Source organism: Simochromis diagramma, unplaced genomic scaffold, assembly GCF_900408965.1.
Source record: "Simochromis diagramma unplaced genomic scaffold, fSimDia1.1 OVJJ01000334.1, whole genome shotgun sequence".
Lineage (NCBI taxonomy): Eukaryota > Metazoa > Chordata > Actinopteri > Cichliformes > Cichlidae > Simochromis > Simochromis diagramma.
This window is the reverse complement of record NW_024386764.1, coordinates 7,047,067-7,064,344: the sequence shown is the minus strand read 5'-3', so window position 1 is coordinate 7,064,344 and position 17,278 is coordinate 7,047,067. Positions and strand designations below refer to the sequence as shown.

Genomic DNA, 17,278 nt, shown 5'->3' with positions numbered 1-17,278 from the left:
CTGTGGACTTTGGAGTTTGTAAGGACATGAAAAAACCCCCGAAAGTATAATTTGGGCTTAAGATGCTTTACAGACATAAAGACTGACTAAACAGTGGTTTTGATATTTAACAAAAGGTGTAATGCACCTGGAAGACTGACAATAAATATAACATAAGCATCAGCAAGAAAAGAGGATGTTAAAATAGGCCCAATCAGCATGTGCTTACTTGACTTTCACAAAAGTTGTCCACGTCTAATGATTCATGTAAACCGTGCAGAGTACAAGTCGGTACAGCACATGCAGACATGTGCTGTACCGTGTTTTGTGAGGGTGTGAGGCTCTTTACTGCACTGCATTAGTTCAGACGAGGCTTCCCTGACTGCCAAGCTGCCGTGCAGTGTTTTTGCTCGTTCACCTCAGGAGGAATTTAATCCTGTTTTAATCTGCTCATATCATCAAACTTCAACGTGACGCATCCTGTCTGAGCTGATTAGCTTGACAGGCTTTTCACGGAGCGGAGTCAAGGCGGGCCAAATGAACGACGCGACATTAATTTGTGTGTGATCTGCTGTGACGGCTGTGAGCTGACAAGCAGTCACTCATCATTTCTCATTAAGATGAAAATATGATAGAAGGGAAATCCCAACAGAAGCTGCTTTGCTTTGATGTTAATTCTTATTTATTTTGGCTTATTGGTTTATTGCATTTAACATCCCGAGTATCCATTATGGAGCCAGATAATTCGTTTTTATCGAGTCTAATTAAGTACTTTCATGGTGCTGTTAATTTGCTTGATCCGTATCTGATGTTTTGAGCAGGATTTTATCTTTTGACGGTGAGAATATAAATATTATTGTCTGCCATAAACATTAGATTAGAGTCGCCCAACTGAAAGCTGTTGGCAGATTGTTTCATATAATAAAGATGAGGAGATGGTTGCTCCTTGAGATACGTAAAATGTAAATGACAAGATAATGCAGAGATGAGATTAACATAATGCCAAATGTTGAAACTGAGATATTTATATATGCTTCTGTAAAAACAAACAAACTTCTTCTGTAGTTTTCCATATCTCAGCTATTTCTTGACAGCCGCCCTTCCACTGAGCCCACTTCTGATGATGGATCAACTGAATGATTAGGTCTTTGCTACACTTCCTATTTCTTATGGATATTTCAGCTACTTCTCCACTGAAGTTTTGTTTTTTAGGCCTTCCACTTGTCCAGTTTCCTCAATTTTTTTAAGGAGTAATGTGTCACACCATGCCGAGTTGTGTTTTAAATGATTCATAGGTCAAAAAAATTATTTCTCTGACAATCGGCCACAAGAATCGGCCACAAGAACAGGACTAAAAATGCATTTTGGTTTGGATATAAATAAATGTGATCTAGCCGTGATGTGACATTTTAAACTGCACTGTTAATGTCAAAGACTGTTCTTCATTATGGATTTTTCCCATCAGCAAGTCTAAAGAGTTCAGCAAAGTTTGCATAAAGTCAACCAGAGGTCCTTCGTGCACTTGGTAAACTTACTGTATATCATGCTAGAAACATTGAAATACTTTCATCCTGATATCTTCTTTGTGTATAAACTTATAACTGTGGACTTTAGCTTAGACTTTTTAAAAAGCATTTCTTATTCAGTCTTGATCTGCCACACACACACACACACACACACACACACACACACACACACACACACACACACACACACACTATGGCTTTGCTGTGTGAGCTTCACCCTAAGTCATCACTTTCTAATCCTCTCTCGCTGCTTTCTTCATCTCTCTTCTTAACCTCAGTACCCATTCACCACCACTAGATCTCTGATCTGTTAAACAGGGGCTGCACCCTCCTGTTTGGCCCTGCAGTCAAACATGACCAGTCGCCCATTGAGAAAATACTCCTCTAACTGCCAATAATGAAGCCTTTAAGCTGTATGGGCTGTAAATAGCCTGAGGGAAGTGGAAAGCTGATGAAGTCACTGCCAGAAATCGTATTGGTTGTGCTTAAAAGCCAGTGTTCAAATCTGAAAAGGCAAAGAGGAGAAAGCTTGCAGGAGGTCCAGTAGAGGCGGAGAAGAACAGGAGGTTAAGAAAGGGTCAAAAAAGGAGCATTTACACATTGTGTAGAACAAACACTCCTTGCTGTAAACAGCTGAAAAACGAACTAGATTAACACAGAAGCATGGACCGTCATGCAAACAGTTTACAAGCGAGAGTCTTTGATGGCAGCGACTGTGAGATCTGTAGAAGCCCTGTTAATGCCGAACATTTCTCAAAGAAGGTCTTGGATATTTCAGCAAGACTATCCCACACCACATTCTGCAAGTATACAAGAACTCACACTATGAAACAAACAAGGCATACAGAACTCCAAAGTTTTTTGATACACCAAGACCAGTAGACCTTAAAAAACACATTTGAATTTGTTAGTTAAGTAAAGGCTTTGATTTTTAAAAATGAAAAAAAACTTATGTTTTAGTAACATTTTCCCCAGCCAAGGTGGCAAAGTTTTAAGAAAGGAAAATATAATTTATGACTATGGGAAGCTTTTAAAGACATATTCACTCCTAAGAGGAAGAGAAAGTTTGTTATGAATACTAATGACCGCTGTGAGTAGCAGTTTCCCTCTTGTGCTAACTCAGCAAGAAAAAAAAACAAAAAAAACAAAAAACAGAAGTACAGTTTCATTCATTGCACCACACAGAGTGCTGTATCAATCATTCATGGAAAATTATTACTTACATCCAAATTATGTAAGTAATAATCCAAATTATTATGTAAATGATATTTTTCTCTGTTTTTCCTAAATAGTCGATTCAAATGACAGTCAGCATAATTTTCGAGTCATCAACCAATAGAGTATAATAATTCAAATGTTACTGAACAAAACTCCCAATGAAAACAGTATGTTTTTCGAAAATAAAAAAAACTTAAAAAGTACTGTTCCAATTTATTACGCACACAGAGTTTCAAAAGATTTTATAGGTTGTAGAGAATTGAAAATGGTCATTTGTTGAATTTGCAGCATTAGTACAAGGTGGGCCATTTATATGGATACACCGTAATAACATGGGAATGGTTGGTGATATTAAAGTCCTGTTTGTGGCACATTAGTATATGTGAGGGGGCAAACTCCTCAAGATGGGTGGTGACCATGGTGGCCATTTAGAAGTCGGCCATCTTGGATACAACTTTTGTTTTTTCAATAGGAAGAGGGCCATGTGACACAAACTTATTGGTAATGTCACAAGAAAAACAATGGTCTGCTTGGTTTCAATGCAACTTTATTCTTTCATGAGTTATTTACAAGTTTCTCTTTGTTCACAGCCATTGACATGTCGAAGAAGTTAACACGTGAGGAGCGGATTGAAATCGTGTTGATATCTGGTGAACGCAGTAACCGGGTCATTGCAGCAGATTTCAATGCAAGACACCCTACGAGACCACCCATCTCCCATGCTAGAGTTAGCAAACTGCTTGCTAAGTTTCATGAAACTGGTTCAGTGTTGGATTTGCCAAAATGTGGACGCAAGAAAACTGTCACTAATGAAGAAACATCAGCGGCTGTCCTAGCTTCATTCAGCAAGAGCCCACAGAGTAGCACTCGCCGCATGTCACTGGAGAGTGGCATTAGTCGAACATCCCTTCGGCGGATATTAGCTACTCACAAATGGCACCCTTACAAACTCCAGCTACTGCAGCATCTCAACGAGGATGACCCAGATCGGCACACAGAATTTGCAGAATGGGCAAAACAAAAATTGGAACAGGACCCTCAGTTCACGCAGAAGATTTTATTCAGTGATGAGTCAAACTTTTATGTGAATGATGAATGATTTTATGTGAATGATGAAGTTAACACCCATAATGTGGTGCACCACCACATTATGGGTGCCAGGTCCGAGCATTCCTAGATGAACAGTTTCCTGGAAAGTGGATTGGTCGTCGTGGGCCAGTTGAATGGCCCCCCAAGGCCTCCCGATCTGACCCCCTTAGACTTTTATCTTTGGGGTCATCTGAAGGCAATTGTCTATGGTGTGAAGATACGAGATGTGCAGCACCTGAAACTACGGATACTGGATGCCTGTGCTGGCATTTCTCCTGCGGTGTTGCTATCAGTGTGTGAACAGTGGGAGAAGAGGGTTGCATTGACAATCCAACACAATGGGCAGCACATTGAACACATTTTATACGTGGTCAGAAACGTGTAAATAACTCATGAAAGAATAAAGTTACGTTGAAACCAAGCACACCATTGTTTTTCTTGTGACATTACCAATAAGTTTGATGTGTCACATGGCCCTCTTCCTATTGGAAAAACAAAAGTTGTATCCAAGATGGCCGATTTCTAAATGGCCACCATGGTCACCACCCATCTTGAGGAGTTTGCCCCCTCACATATACTAACGTGCCACAAACAGGACTTTAATATCACCAACCATTCCCATTTTATTACGGTGTATGCATATAAATGGCCCACCCTGTAGATCAATTTCACTGAAATCAAAAGCTATTTCAATCAAAAACATCTTAACAGTTCAAGTTACATATTAACATAGGAGCCCTTATTTGATAGCAGTTTTACAATTCTTGCATCCATGGAACTTGTAAGCTTTTGGAAAGTTTCTACTTGAATGTCTTTGCAGGATGTCAGAATAGCCTCCCATAGCTGTTGTTTGGATGTGAACTGCCTCCCACCCTCATAGTTTTTTGCTTGAGGATGCTCCAAAGGTTCCCAATAGGATTGAAGTCAGGGAAGAATGGGGACCACACCATGAGTTCCTCTTCTTTTATGCCGATAGCAGCCAATGATGTAGAGGTGTTCCTTGTAGCATGAGATGATGCATTGACTTGCATGAAGATGGTTGTGTTGCAGAAGGCACAGTTCTTCTCTTTCTACCATGGAAGAAAGTGGTTGGTCAGAAACTACACATACTTTGCAGAGGTCATTTTCACACCTTCAGGGACCCTAAAGGGGCCGACCAGCTTTCTCCCCATGATTCCGGCTCAAAACATGACTCCACCACCTCCTTGCTGACGACGCAGCCTTGTTGGGACATGGTGGCCGTCCACCAACCATCCACCACTGCATCCATCTGGACCATCCAGGGTTGCACTGCACTCATCATTGACCAAGACTGTTTGAAAATTAGTCTTCATGTCGTTCTGGGCCCACTGCAGCCGTGTCTGCTTGTGAGCATTGGTTAGGGGTGGCCGAAAAGAAGGTTTATGCACAACTGCAAGTCTCTGGAGGATCCTACACCTTGTTGTTCGCAGCTTCAAATATTTGTTTGCTGCTTTGTAATAGCCTTTTAGCAGCTGCTGTCTTAATCTGATGTATTTGTCTGGCAGAAACCTTCATCATTGTGCCTTTATCTGCACAAACCCATGTGTGCTCTGACTCAGCCACAAATTAACATTATGGTTATCACGCTTAAATTTTCGTGAAATATTTAAGGTTTTCATTACGTGTCCAAGGCATTCAACTATTTCACGCTTTTCAGCAGGAGAGATAATTTTTCCTTCCTATATTGCTTGAAAATGGTGGTCTGCTTAATAATGTGGAACATCCTTCTTTAGTAGTTTTTCCTTTAATCGGGCTCACCTGGCAAATATTGATCATAGGTGTCCGAGATTGATTTCAGTGATACAAAGAGTCCTGAGACACAATTCCATCCATGGGTTTAATTGAAAAACAACTTATTTAATCTTTATGAAATTTAAACACAATTTGCATAATAATTTGGAACGCGGTGTACACTCATTGGCCACTTCAATGGGTACACATTCATAGTGTTGAACCTCATTTTGCTTTGGAGATTGCCTGCATTTTTTGTAATATAGATTATATTCCTCAAAGGTTTTACCCCATGTTGACATGACAGCATCACAGAGTCGAAGGTTTGTTGGCCGCACATTCATGATATGAATCTATCCACGCAATCCCAAAGGCACTCTATTGGATTGAGATCTGGAAGCAGCCATCAGAAGATGGATACAGCGTGGTCAGAAAACGATGAACATGGTCAGCAATGATACTCTGGTAGGCTGTGATGGCTAAATGATGCCACACCATAACATCACCCAACCTGAACCACTGAAGCAAGGCAGGATGGATCCATAATTTCATGTTATTTACACCAAACTCTGACTCTATTATCTGCCACAGTAGAAAACTCAAACTAAACTCAAGTCTTTCTAGTCTTATGTTATCCAGTCTTTTTTTTTTAAGTGTTTTTGATGAGCCCATGTGCACTGTAGCCTCAGTTTCCTGTCCTTAGCTGACGTGGTCTTCTGCTGCTGCAGAGGTTTGATACATTTTGTTACAGTGGTTACAGTTACATTCCTAACACTCCTTTGATATTTCTACCCTTTTTCAGACCATCCTCTAAAATCTGGTGTGGGAAAATCCCAACACATCTGAAATACTCAGACATGCCTGTCTGGAAAAAACAAATATGTCACATTCAAAGTCACTTAAATCATCATCCTTTTTGTTTGGTTTGAACTTCAGCAGGTCTATGTGCATATATGCACCGAGTTGCTACCATGTGACTGGCTGGATAGACAGTTGAATTAATGAGCCATTCAACATGTGTACCTAACAGTGTCCTGTGAGAGTAGTTTTCCTATAATCAGAATATAAATGAACCCAGTTTTATAGTCAAGTCCACTTTACCTATCCGGTTGTTCAGTGATGACGCGACGAATCCTACTTCCGGGCCTAAAGTAGTCTGTGTTTAATATGGCTTTTGTGTTGTTAGCATGTTTAATGTTTTGTATTTTCTTCTATTTAATCTCAAAAAGCTCCTAAAACAGTCAGTGATCACTGTTGACCTCCCTCGGCTTTTATTACCGCTAATTATTTATTTAAGCTCAGTTTTTAAAACCTTAGGATGTAACTACAGCCCAGCCCATACAGCAGTATATGAATGACTAACCTCGTATTGTGGATGGATTATCTCAGTTGTTCTCCTGGCTGAAGTTTGGTCCTTTTACAGCATCCTGCCATGCGATACATTTGTTCCTGACCACCGGGAACACTCATGTTAACTTTTATCGAGTGGAAAAAAAGTTAGCTTGTTTATATTATGCTAACATAGCTGTGTTGCTAGCGGTCACGTAGCACATCATTATATACCAGCTAGCCCAACTTCAGTAACCCTACAAACGTCACTGCTGTTTAGTTTTCTGTCTTCATTTATGTTGGAAGTGATAGCAGAGCTGTACGTTTTAATTTGTTCCCAAAACCCCACAGTCAGGACATGCTATATTGTATTTAGATAGAAGCTAGCGAGCTAACTTCCTGCTAACTTCTAACTCCGTTAAATGTCATAAATTCCGTTTTCATGGATGCCTGGATGTTAAACTCAATTGTTACACCTGGTAGAGCAGAACGCTGATCATTTTATTAATGAAGACTTTAGACAGTTTTTCAACTCTCAGTAATGCCATAGTGATCATTTGATATATGGACCTGCAGCGGAGTTTAGGCCCAGACACGGCCAGTGACGTCAGACTTAACAACCGGATTCTCACAAACCCTGTGTTTGTCAGAGTTCGTCTACAGATCAGTCAGCTAGATGACAGCTTCACCTTCTCCAGTCTGATGTATTAGAGCACCATGTGCCCAACATCAAGTCAGTTTTATTTATAAAGCCCAGTATTGAAAAAAAAAAATCCCAAATGTGTTCAAGTGGCTTTACAGATTTTAGAGCATGGACCTTCGATTTGTGGAAATGTACCCTGATTCATGTGGGAGAGAAAATATTTCAAAAGACTGAAAAAACATTGTGTGTGAATTTTAAAAAATGCTGTCAGCTTTGCTACTGCAGGAGATGTGATTGCAAAGACTGCAGATGGTCTAAGGCCATGTCCACATGAATACATTTTCATTTTAAAATAGAATCTTGATGCAAACGACCTCTTTCCAGAAGAGTGTTTCACATTCATACCATTCATGTCCGTCTGCCTGAAAATGCACCATTCAAGTAGACCGAGTGTACCTCCTGTGCATTTAGGCAGGATTGTCATGAAAGAATGCAGAATTTCCCTGCACAATTATCACAACACAAGGTCGCCGACACCTGCATTTGATTTTAAATTCAATACTGCTAGCCAAGCCAGAGATGTCTTTTTTTCCTTCCACAAAACAGTTATGGGGTAGAAGCATGGCGCATAAAGGAAGGATAAGTAGTGACTGATCAGACACGATCGGGAAGTATCTCAAAGTTTCAGTTTCAGGCTGTGCAGAAAATGAAAATGGGTCAGCAGTGTTTCCAAATGCTTCTGCTTTAGGGGTCCTAAAACGGCAGAGAGGTGGGGGATGCTAGTGGCTGCTGATGAGTGAGGTTTTGACCCACAAACATGGATTTGTCCTAATTTCTGCATCCATCTGAAAAGGGTTAAATTCACTCTAAACGAGCACATCAACTGAGCATCACTGTTCACCATCTGTGAATTAAGACAACAAACAACAGGCAGCCTGCTGTGGCTTTGCACCCTCTGGGAGCATCGGGATTACCAAAACAGGAAAATGTTTTTGCTTCTCTTTGTTCTTCTGACAGTACTTCTCCTTTAAAGGGTCTGCTTCCTCCAACCTCTGAGAGCCAGTAGCCCCGCGTCCACCTTTCCTGAGCCAGCGAAAGTGCCTGGCATGTCCGGGCAACATGACACGCTACAACTACATACCAAAATAGCACAGCTAAGTGAAACACCAGCTCATATTGTAGCTGCAAAACAAGTCCCCATATCTGTCCAAATTTCCAACTCTGGCACAAAGTAAGGAAAGCTTTGGAGGTTTATGGTTGTCACTTTAGATTTTCTTTGATTAGAAGAAGTTGAACAACTCATCAAGCAGCTCCACGGTTCACTGATTTCACTTTAACTGGAAAAACGCCCTAACGTGAACTCCAGCTCTGCTAAACAGCAGCACTGCACTTATGTGAAGGTCAGCTCCTCTTGCAGGAGGCTGACTGTTGTCACGATTTGTGTAGGTGACACAAAGCCAGAGTGTTTTCTGTATTCAGGGCATGAAAGACAGGTAGAAACACAAAGAAAGAGCTGATTTTTTCCCCCCATCGTTTCACTTTTATGTACTTTCAAGACAGCAAAACGAGGTAAGATGAATAGAAGTGAGTCAAGATGACTGGTTATTAATTCAATTATGCATGTCTCAAGAACAGCAAGAGGTTATTCTCCCCACAGAGCAGCTGGTTTTGTCCTTGACCAGAGCGAGGACACAGACAATCCACTTTACTATCATTATACTGAGGGTAAACTGAACATGTTCAAAGTGTAGACACCCTGTACGATGCACATGGAGGCTGCTCTGTGACGTTACAAAACATTTCAACAGTAAATGAGCTTATATTGGTCTGAAATATCTTAATCCTTTCCTATGACTCTACAGTAATTAATCATCATTAATCATAATCATACCCTGCCACGTGCTGTGCTGTATAACCATGAATTCAGACAACAACAAACTCCAATCCTCTAATGCACATTTATGTAAAAGCTTCAATTTTTAGATGAGAAACTGATAGCCAGGAGCTTAGCTTCTCATAACGACAGGAAGCATGACAACAGCTAGTTTCAGTTGCCTACAGGAAACAGCTTTGATGCACTTATTTCCACAGACTGTATATATACAATGGATGTAGTATGGAGGGTGTCTCGAAAGTGAAGCAAATTCAGAAATACCTTAAATCTGCATTCTCACTAAGCTTTCTCATTGGCTAATTTCAAGTCTTCACAGGTTCATTTCCTCTGGTCCACACAGAGAAAACTAAGAAAACTGTGGTCAAACCACAAATGTGTCACATTCAGTCCACTTATTGGCCAGATATGGAAATAGAAATAGCTCTGGTAGCTGATGGAAGTCATCTTAAAGAAACTGCTTTGTAGTTCTCTTGGACCCAGACCAAAACCATCTCTTCCAAAGGGGTCTCGGTGTGAATGTTCTGGTGTGCACCGAATTGTGATTAGGATCTTCACAACTGCTTTTCCAAAATTAAAATAGGCAATAAAACGTTGGTGTGTTTTAGCTGGGCTCAGGCTGAGGCTCCCTTATGATTGACAAATCACTATTGTATGACCATGAAGTTACCTCGGTTTCTCAATCCTTTACTCATTCAGTGTTTGAACAAAAAAAACCCTCCTTCTTATGTGGAATTTTGAGAAATTAACTGGCCACTCCTTCTCCAAAGAGTCTACTGTTTAGTTTTTCCAGCCAGTGGCTGTTTTCTTGGAAGCCTGTTTTTCACTTGGCACATCTAGCATCACAAATGTCATTGCAGTGAATAAAAGGATGCACATTCCTAATCCAGCTAGTTAGCTAGCATTGACCTAGCTCTAGCTAGTTAGTTAGCTGGCTGATCAGCTCCATCCTCATCAAACTATATGTTCATGTACGCTGGCTATATCCATCTTACATTAATTACAGCAGTTATCACCACCTTAAACAACAAATGTAGATGGCTCCACATTTCTGTATAAAAGGATAAAGAAGCATGATACATGTATTGAAATTGTCTTCATGAGCTAGCTAAATCCAGACCTGCTGCATCTAACTGCTTTTTCAAGTTCACAAAGCACTAAAACAATAAAATCCCACAAGCTAAAAAAAAAAAAAATAATAATCTGAGTTTGCTTTACTCAACTAACAGTTAAAAAGAAAAAAATGATGAAGCTGACACCCGCACCTCATTATTTTTATGATTTAAACATACAACTGATTGTCAAGGCCTAGAAGAGAAGAGAGGACTCAACTTTCGTTTCTTTTAAGAGTCCATTATTTGTCAGTGAAGCTTTCATGTGCCTGAGACCTTTTATACTGACTGTGTTCACTGAGTGGGCAGAGTTGTGTTCAGCCAACCAACAACAGGTTTCTGTGAATGAGGAATGCTGAAAAATATTTCAGTAAAAACAAATTTCCCACACGAGAGACTAATAAAGGTTATCTTGTCCTATCTTAAATGTGAAACTCCATCTTTTAAGCTACAAACGCTAAATTGCTCAAAGAAAGTGTTTCACCCCCCCCCAAAAAACAGAGCAAAAAAACAATGAGTTTAACTTGATTCAAGAATATCCACAGTATATTTTTACACCACAACATTTTTTTAACATTTGTAGTTATTTTAAACACCGAGGCTTAACATGCAAAACATGCCAAGAGCTCGTACAACACGATGCACTTGCAAAACAATCCAGCAGCGCATGGAACAGCTGAGCCGCGACAAAGTGTGTGACAGGACGACAGCGTGATAAAAGGGACACCAGGTGATGACAGCGAGGGCAGCACAACATGCTGACAACATTTGCACATCACGACAAGCATGAAACCTCCACTCTGCGAATCACATCTTACAGCTTGTTACAGTTTCCACAGATACCGAGCAGAGGATTAACACGATGGGGAGGATGAGATGAGGGTGGATTTTGTTCAAAGGCAAATAAATATTTAATGAAGCAGGGATGGGAGAATTGATCCCCAATGTATTAATACCTGATGTCTTATTTTGGAGAATCAAAAAAAAAAACCCTAACTGTAAAAATTCACAATTTCATGATGTAATGGTGACATTTCCATTAATAGCTGCCCTACTTTAAATTTTACAAGCGTCCCTATATTCATACTGAGCTACTTTTTACACTTTTTTTTTAAAACCAAATAATATTAATAGATACCAAACTTATACGCTTTGAATACCCCAGGCGTTTGTAATTAAGCAGCTTCTGCTGAGTGAAAGGTACACACAGTGACCTAAAGCTCAGCATTAATTGGTAGGAGGTATCACCCATCCCTATCAGACAGAGCAACAACACAGAGACAGCGGTGTGTTTGTACCTCTCTCGGTGTAGCGGGTACATTTTACAGCTGGCAGACCACTCCTCTGCAGCAGAACAAGAAGGAGATAGTTCAAGTTATAAGGTGGAGCATAAAACCTGCTGATCTTACCAGCCACTGCTTCAGGGGGTCCACATCAAGAGGTTGGGACATTGTGTAAAATGTCAGTGAAAGCAGAATACCGTGATCCGCAGATCTCATAAACCCATGTTTTATTCACAACAGACATTTTACTATTTCAGGAAAAATATTCGCTCATTTTGAATTTGATGGCAGCGACACGTCAATAAGTTGGGACAGGGCCATGTTTACCACTGTGTAGCATGCCCTCTTCTTTTAACAACAGTCTGTAAATGTCAAGGAACTAAGGACAACAGTTGCTGGACTTTTAGGAGAGGAATGTTGTCCCATTCTTGTCTGATACAGGACTTCTCAAAGTGTCTTCTTTCTTGTATTTTTGGTTTCAAGATGCTCTAATTGTTCTCAGTTGGTGAAATTTGGTCTCTACTGCAGGCAGCTCAGACTTCTACTATAAAGCAATGCTGTAATAGATGCAGTGTGTCGTTTAGTATTGTCTTAATGAAATATGCAAGGCCTTCCTTGAGAAAGACATGTGGATGGGAGCATTATATTGCATGTACACTTTTCAGCATTATTTGATGCCTTTCCAGATGCACATGCTGCCAATTCCGTAGGCACTGATGTAGTGATGAGTGTTGATAACAAGCCGGATGGTCCTTCTCCTCTTAAATCCAGAACAGTGTCCATGTTTTCCCAGAAGAATTTGAAATTTTGATTTGTCTGACCACAGAACATTTTCCCAGTTTTCCTCTGTCCATTTTTAATGAGCTTTGCCCAGAGAAAATGGCAGCATTTCTGGATTATGTTGGCATATGCCTCTTCTTTGCATCATAGACCTTTAACTTGCATTTGTGCATGCAGACAGTGATTTCTGGAAGTGTTGCTGAACCCATGCAGCGATTTCCATGAAAGAATCATATCTGTTTTTAATGCAATGCTGTATGAGGGACAGAAGATCATGGGCCCTGTATTGATTTTCAGCCTAGTCCCTTGTGCACAGCGATTTCTCCAGACACTGAATATTTTTGAATTATATTATGTACTGTAAATGAGGAGACATTTAAAAGTCTTCATATTTTTTCATTAAATGCAGACCTGTTGCCAAATGTCATTATGGCAAAATGTTGTTTCCTTTCAGTAACACTTACTTTTTCAGCATTTTGTTGCCCCGATCCAACGTTTATGAGATGTTCTGCTGCCAATAAATTCAAAATGAGCTAACATTTTCCATGGAAGAGTAAAAGTGTTACAATTATTTGGAACTGGGGAGGTTGTTGTACTTATCAACAGTACCAAGAGAACACGATCATATCCTGCACAAAACACTTCAAGGATCATAAATGTGGTAAAAACAAAGAATTTCATTTAGGTTAGACCTGCTTAAAAACACACATGAAAAAGACTTACACTTAAGACCACAGCTCCATTTAAAAATAGTACTTATACATAGTTCTCGTGTCATTAACACACAATAAACCCATTCATTAGGCTCCTCCAAATGCTGCCCGAAAATGCAGATTTTCTGAACCATTTTTTATGTATTGCTGTTGCCGAGCATTGATGTTGAATTAATAGAAACTGGTCATAAACTTCACCCTGTCTAAATCTGCAGCCTGTTACCTCAAGCTAGAAGGTGTTCATTATATCAAGACTGCATCTCCATCCATTTCCAGGCTACCCATGTCAGAGGATAAGAACAAGAACTCCAAGACAAGCAGCACAGCTTGAAAGCACCTGTGTGAAAATTCATTTGGTTTATGGACCTGAAGCGACTCTTAATCAAGACTCTGCTCCATCTGTCAAGTGTGCAGAAGAGCTGCAGGCTGTCTCTGGGTATTATGAGTTCTGCAGACTCCTGTTTGAGAGTACACGGTGGCCCAGTGACTAAATCTAGCTTTTTTTCCCTTTTTTGCCATTTTGGCCCAGGTGACTGAATCCTGCTGCCTCTCTGCAGCTCAGAGGGATGAAGCAGAGTTGATGTCTGGCTTAAGCTCTGACAGTGAAAATGCATCAAACACAGGCCATCGGAGCAGATGTTTGCTTGTTTGTTACTGTCAGAGGACCATTTCCCCGCTGGCATCAACAGAGTGGATACAGTCTACTTTAAGCTTTTAGCGTTGACACTGTGGCACAATGCCACGCTGACTGGGGTTGGGTATTTAGTTCCTAATCTGACTTTTATTGACAGTAGCACATTCCAGTGCACCCTCTCCATCTCACACATGGAAAACACGACAGCAAAAGAAACATTTGTGGTTTCAAAGCCCTGAAACCACAAATGTTTCCATGACTTTGAAACCTCGAACCTTGAAACCTAAGAATTGAATGCGTGGGTGCTTTACAGCAGTTTGCAATCACTTTGTAAAAGTACTCCAATCACTGCACTAACACAAGTGAAATATTACAATTCATACTGGAATTTCAGGTATGTATAGCTACTTGTTGTTGGCCAGTTTACTTTATTTATTTTTTTTAATGGTAATTGTGAACAAAAAAAGAAAAGGTGCCGCTCAGGTGCGTCCTCGGACTATGCCCCGCCACATAAATGTTAACCTGACCAACTCAATTTTGGCCCTGAATCCAACCAAATAAATAAAAGAAAATATTAAGCTCAATGAAAAACTGTTCAAATCCTTGTTTCCTGGATGACAGTTGTCTTACAGTGCAGATTTCTAGTCTTTTCCATTATCACATATTTTCCATCCTTCTTCTTCTGACTATCTGGATCCGGGGTCACAGGGCAGCACTTTAAGCAGATATGCCCAAAAGTCCCTCTCCTCTCTCCAGACACCTCTTCAAGCTCGACCCTGAGGCATTTCCAAGCCAAATATTTTGCTGGCCAGAAAATATATGTTCTTAAAATGTATTTTAGATCACATTTTAGGAAACGGGGTCTAATCTGAGCAGTAAACGGGTAAATATCGGCACTGTTGCATTACTGTGCACTGAGAACGATTACATTAAGTAGTTTAGACTGCAAATAAATAGAATGTAAAACCACAATAATGCAATGAAATCGGATCCTCCTGCGGGTGCCAGCTTATCGTGGCGCATCAGTGAAATCACATTAAAGATAAAAGATGATGCTCTCGTGCTTTGCATTCATTTAAGGAGCATCTTAAAGCGCCATATAAGTCTCCCAGAGGTTGGAAGCTAACAGCTTGGACTCTGGTAGTGGGAAGAGGGTTCAGGTGTATCTGAAGCCTAGCTGGAGACCTGCACGTATAATTGAACACACGCAAACACACTGACAGAGTTAATGAGATTGAGCGCAGCATGACACCAACAGCATCCCAATAAAAGCCACCCAGGATCCCCTGCAACAGAATCAGCCTGCAGACTCTCTCTTCAGTGAGGAGGAACAGAATAGAGGAAGTCTCAGCAGTTGGAGCATTTAAATGACCTCCGTGTGCGCCATCATAAAAAATTACCATTACTTTTAAACAAACCGCCAGCGTGACAGCCAGACGGTTACATGTAATGCGATTATCTTCGTTGGCACAGCGGTCAAAAAATAGAGTTTTGATCAAAATAAGTTGGGATCTGCGTTTCAAATTAAAGACTCCTTTCTCTCTCAGCAGCTACCGGGATGTAAACAAAGAAAACAGCAGACTGTCACGTGTGAACTAACGGTAGAATTGCTCCAAAAGCTTGTACAAGATGCCGTCCAACGGAATCAAAAACCCACAACGTCAGAAACGAAGCTACTTCACAAGTTCACATTCAGCTTTTCTTTTTTTCTTTTTTTAAATCAACACTTGAAGAGAAAAGATTTCAGACACAAAACCACAACTTACCCCATGCTCCGAGGATTTAGATGTTATTTTGGAGGTTAAATCCACTCCTAATTTCCCTCTCGCCAAAAAGATTTTTCCTTTCCTAAAATCCTGGACGTAAGTTACATTTCTGAAAAAAAAGACAAATCACTTCCGACTCCAGATTCCTCCAGTTTCCCCTCCAACAGTACTCCTCTCCGCTCAAGTCAGTTGCACTCCAGCCCGCCTGCCCTTCTTTGTCCGCGTGGTTTCCACAGCCAAGAACACCGCGAAACTGTCGTATCCGTGCGTAATTACGCACCGCGAACGTTTGGCTCAGCTTTGCGGCTCGGACAGACGGACGAATGTCGATGAAAAGTCGGGCAGCACAGTGCTCTTGGCTCAAACCTCCTCCAGGACTTGTGTGCTGCGCTCCCCTCCCACCACTGTGCCAGATCACACTGGGATTCCATTCAACTATTTCTGTGGGACCGCGGGGTCTCCACAGTGCCATCTAACGGGCTCCGTGGAAATGACTCCTCATTATTCCGACTGTTCATTTATATGCCAGAATAAGAACTATGTCAAAATGACATAGTTATAGCCTTAAATCCCCCGCCCCCGATAGCTATTTAGACAAAAGCTTAAGCAAACAATCAGTCATGATGCGCACTGCTGCACTTAATGTGTTAATCTCATGTCAAACCAGATTATGGTGAGTATGGAGATGTTTATAAAGAGCTATATGGTAATCCCAATTATTTCAAATCAGTATAGAAATGTACAAATATATGCCAGATTAGATTAGAGCTTTTTTGTTTTGTTTTTTAAACTCAGATGCAGGCATTAAGCCTCTGAAAACTGAGAGCAATTGCTGTAGTTTTTATAGCCATATTGGATCTCCTGAGACTAAGTCTATTAAATACACGCCCGCCTTTGTTGTATTTTTCCATTTCATAATTTGCCAAATGCTTTCAGTGCATCGCCGATCTGGGATATAGACAGGTCGGTTAAGCGCTACACAGTCGGTTTCTTTTTGGAAAAGCAAAACTTGTTTGCACCATTTTGCTTTCTTGTTAAAGTTCTATATTTCCCCGTAAAAGTGCTGGAAACATTTCTGTGTGCTTAGAAAGAGTCTCCACTGATTTATCTGCATGAATATAGGCTGAACATGGGAGACTGGAGCCTCAAGTGTGGTGGAAGAGCAATGGGAGCGCTAATCATGTTGCTCAGTGGGCTGTTACAGCGATGCAGCTGACTGCGCCTCTGTGCTGCAGGGAGGCAGCAGGGAACATCGGATCCTCGCCTTTGCATTCAAGCAATTTTCCTTTTAATTTAGAGAGACACTTTTCACTCGGTCCAAGGCAGTTTGCAGCACAGCTGGACGGTCTGGACAGGATGGAGCTAAACCTTCAGGCCTTTGCCTTTAACACACGGGGCATTAATCACCTCTGGCAGCCCGGTGTACAGACACAGATGGGTTTTTCTTGGTGAAGCTTCTTCTGCCTCTCTAGTCAAGCAGTAACTGAATTAACTCACACTGTCCTTCGCAAGCCCACAGTGGCAGGTGAAGAAAATACTCGCATGATCATCTGCAAGACATTA

The 17,278-nt window shown here is 40.8% G+C and overlaps 1 protein-coding gene across 2 annotated transcripts in view; it reads right to left on the bottom strand.

The window, feature by feature from the left end:
- Positions 1 to 16,140, bottom strand: part of LOC120734975 (homer protein homolog 3-like) — a 52,428-nt gene extending 36,288 nt beyond the window's left edge. Inside the window, exons 1-2 of one of the 2 annotated variants that reach the window (XM_040034111.1) lie at positions 15,716 to 16,140; positions 11,838 to 11,883 (exon numbers count right to left, since the gene is read on the bottom strand). In XM_040034111.1, coding sequence (XP_039890045.1) covers positions 11,838 to 11,860 — 23 coding nt within the window. In that variant the 5' untranslated portion in view covers positions 11,861 to 11,883; positions 15,716 to 16,140. The remainder of the gene's footprint in view (positions 1 to 11,837; positions 11,884 to 15,715) is intronic. The other variant, XM_040034120.1, reaches the window with a different exon arrangement.
- Between the last annotated feature and the right edge of the window lie 1,138 nt (positions 16,141 to 17,278).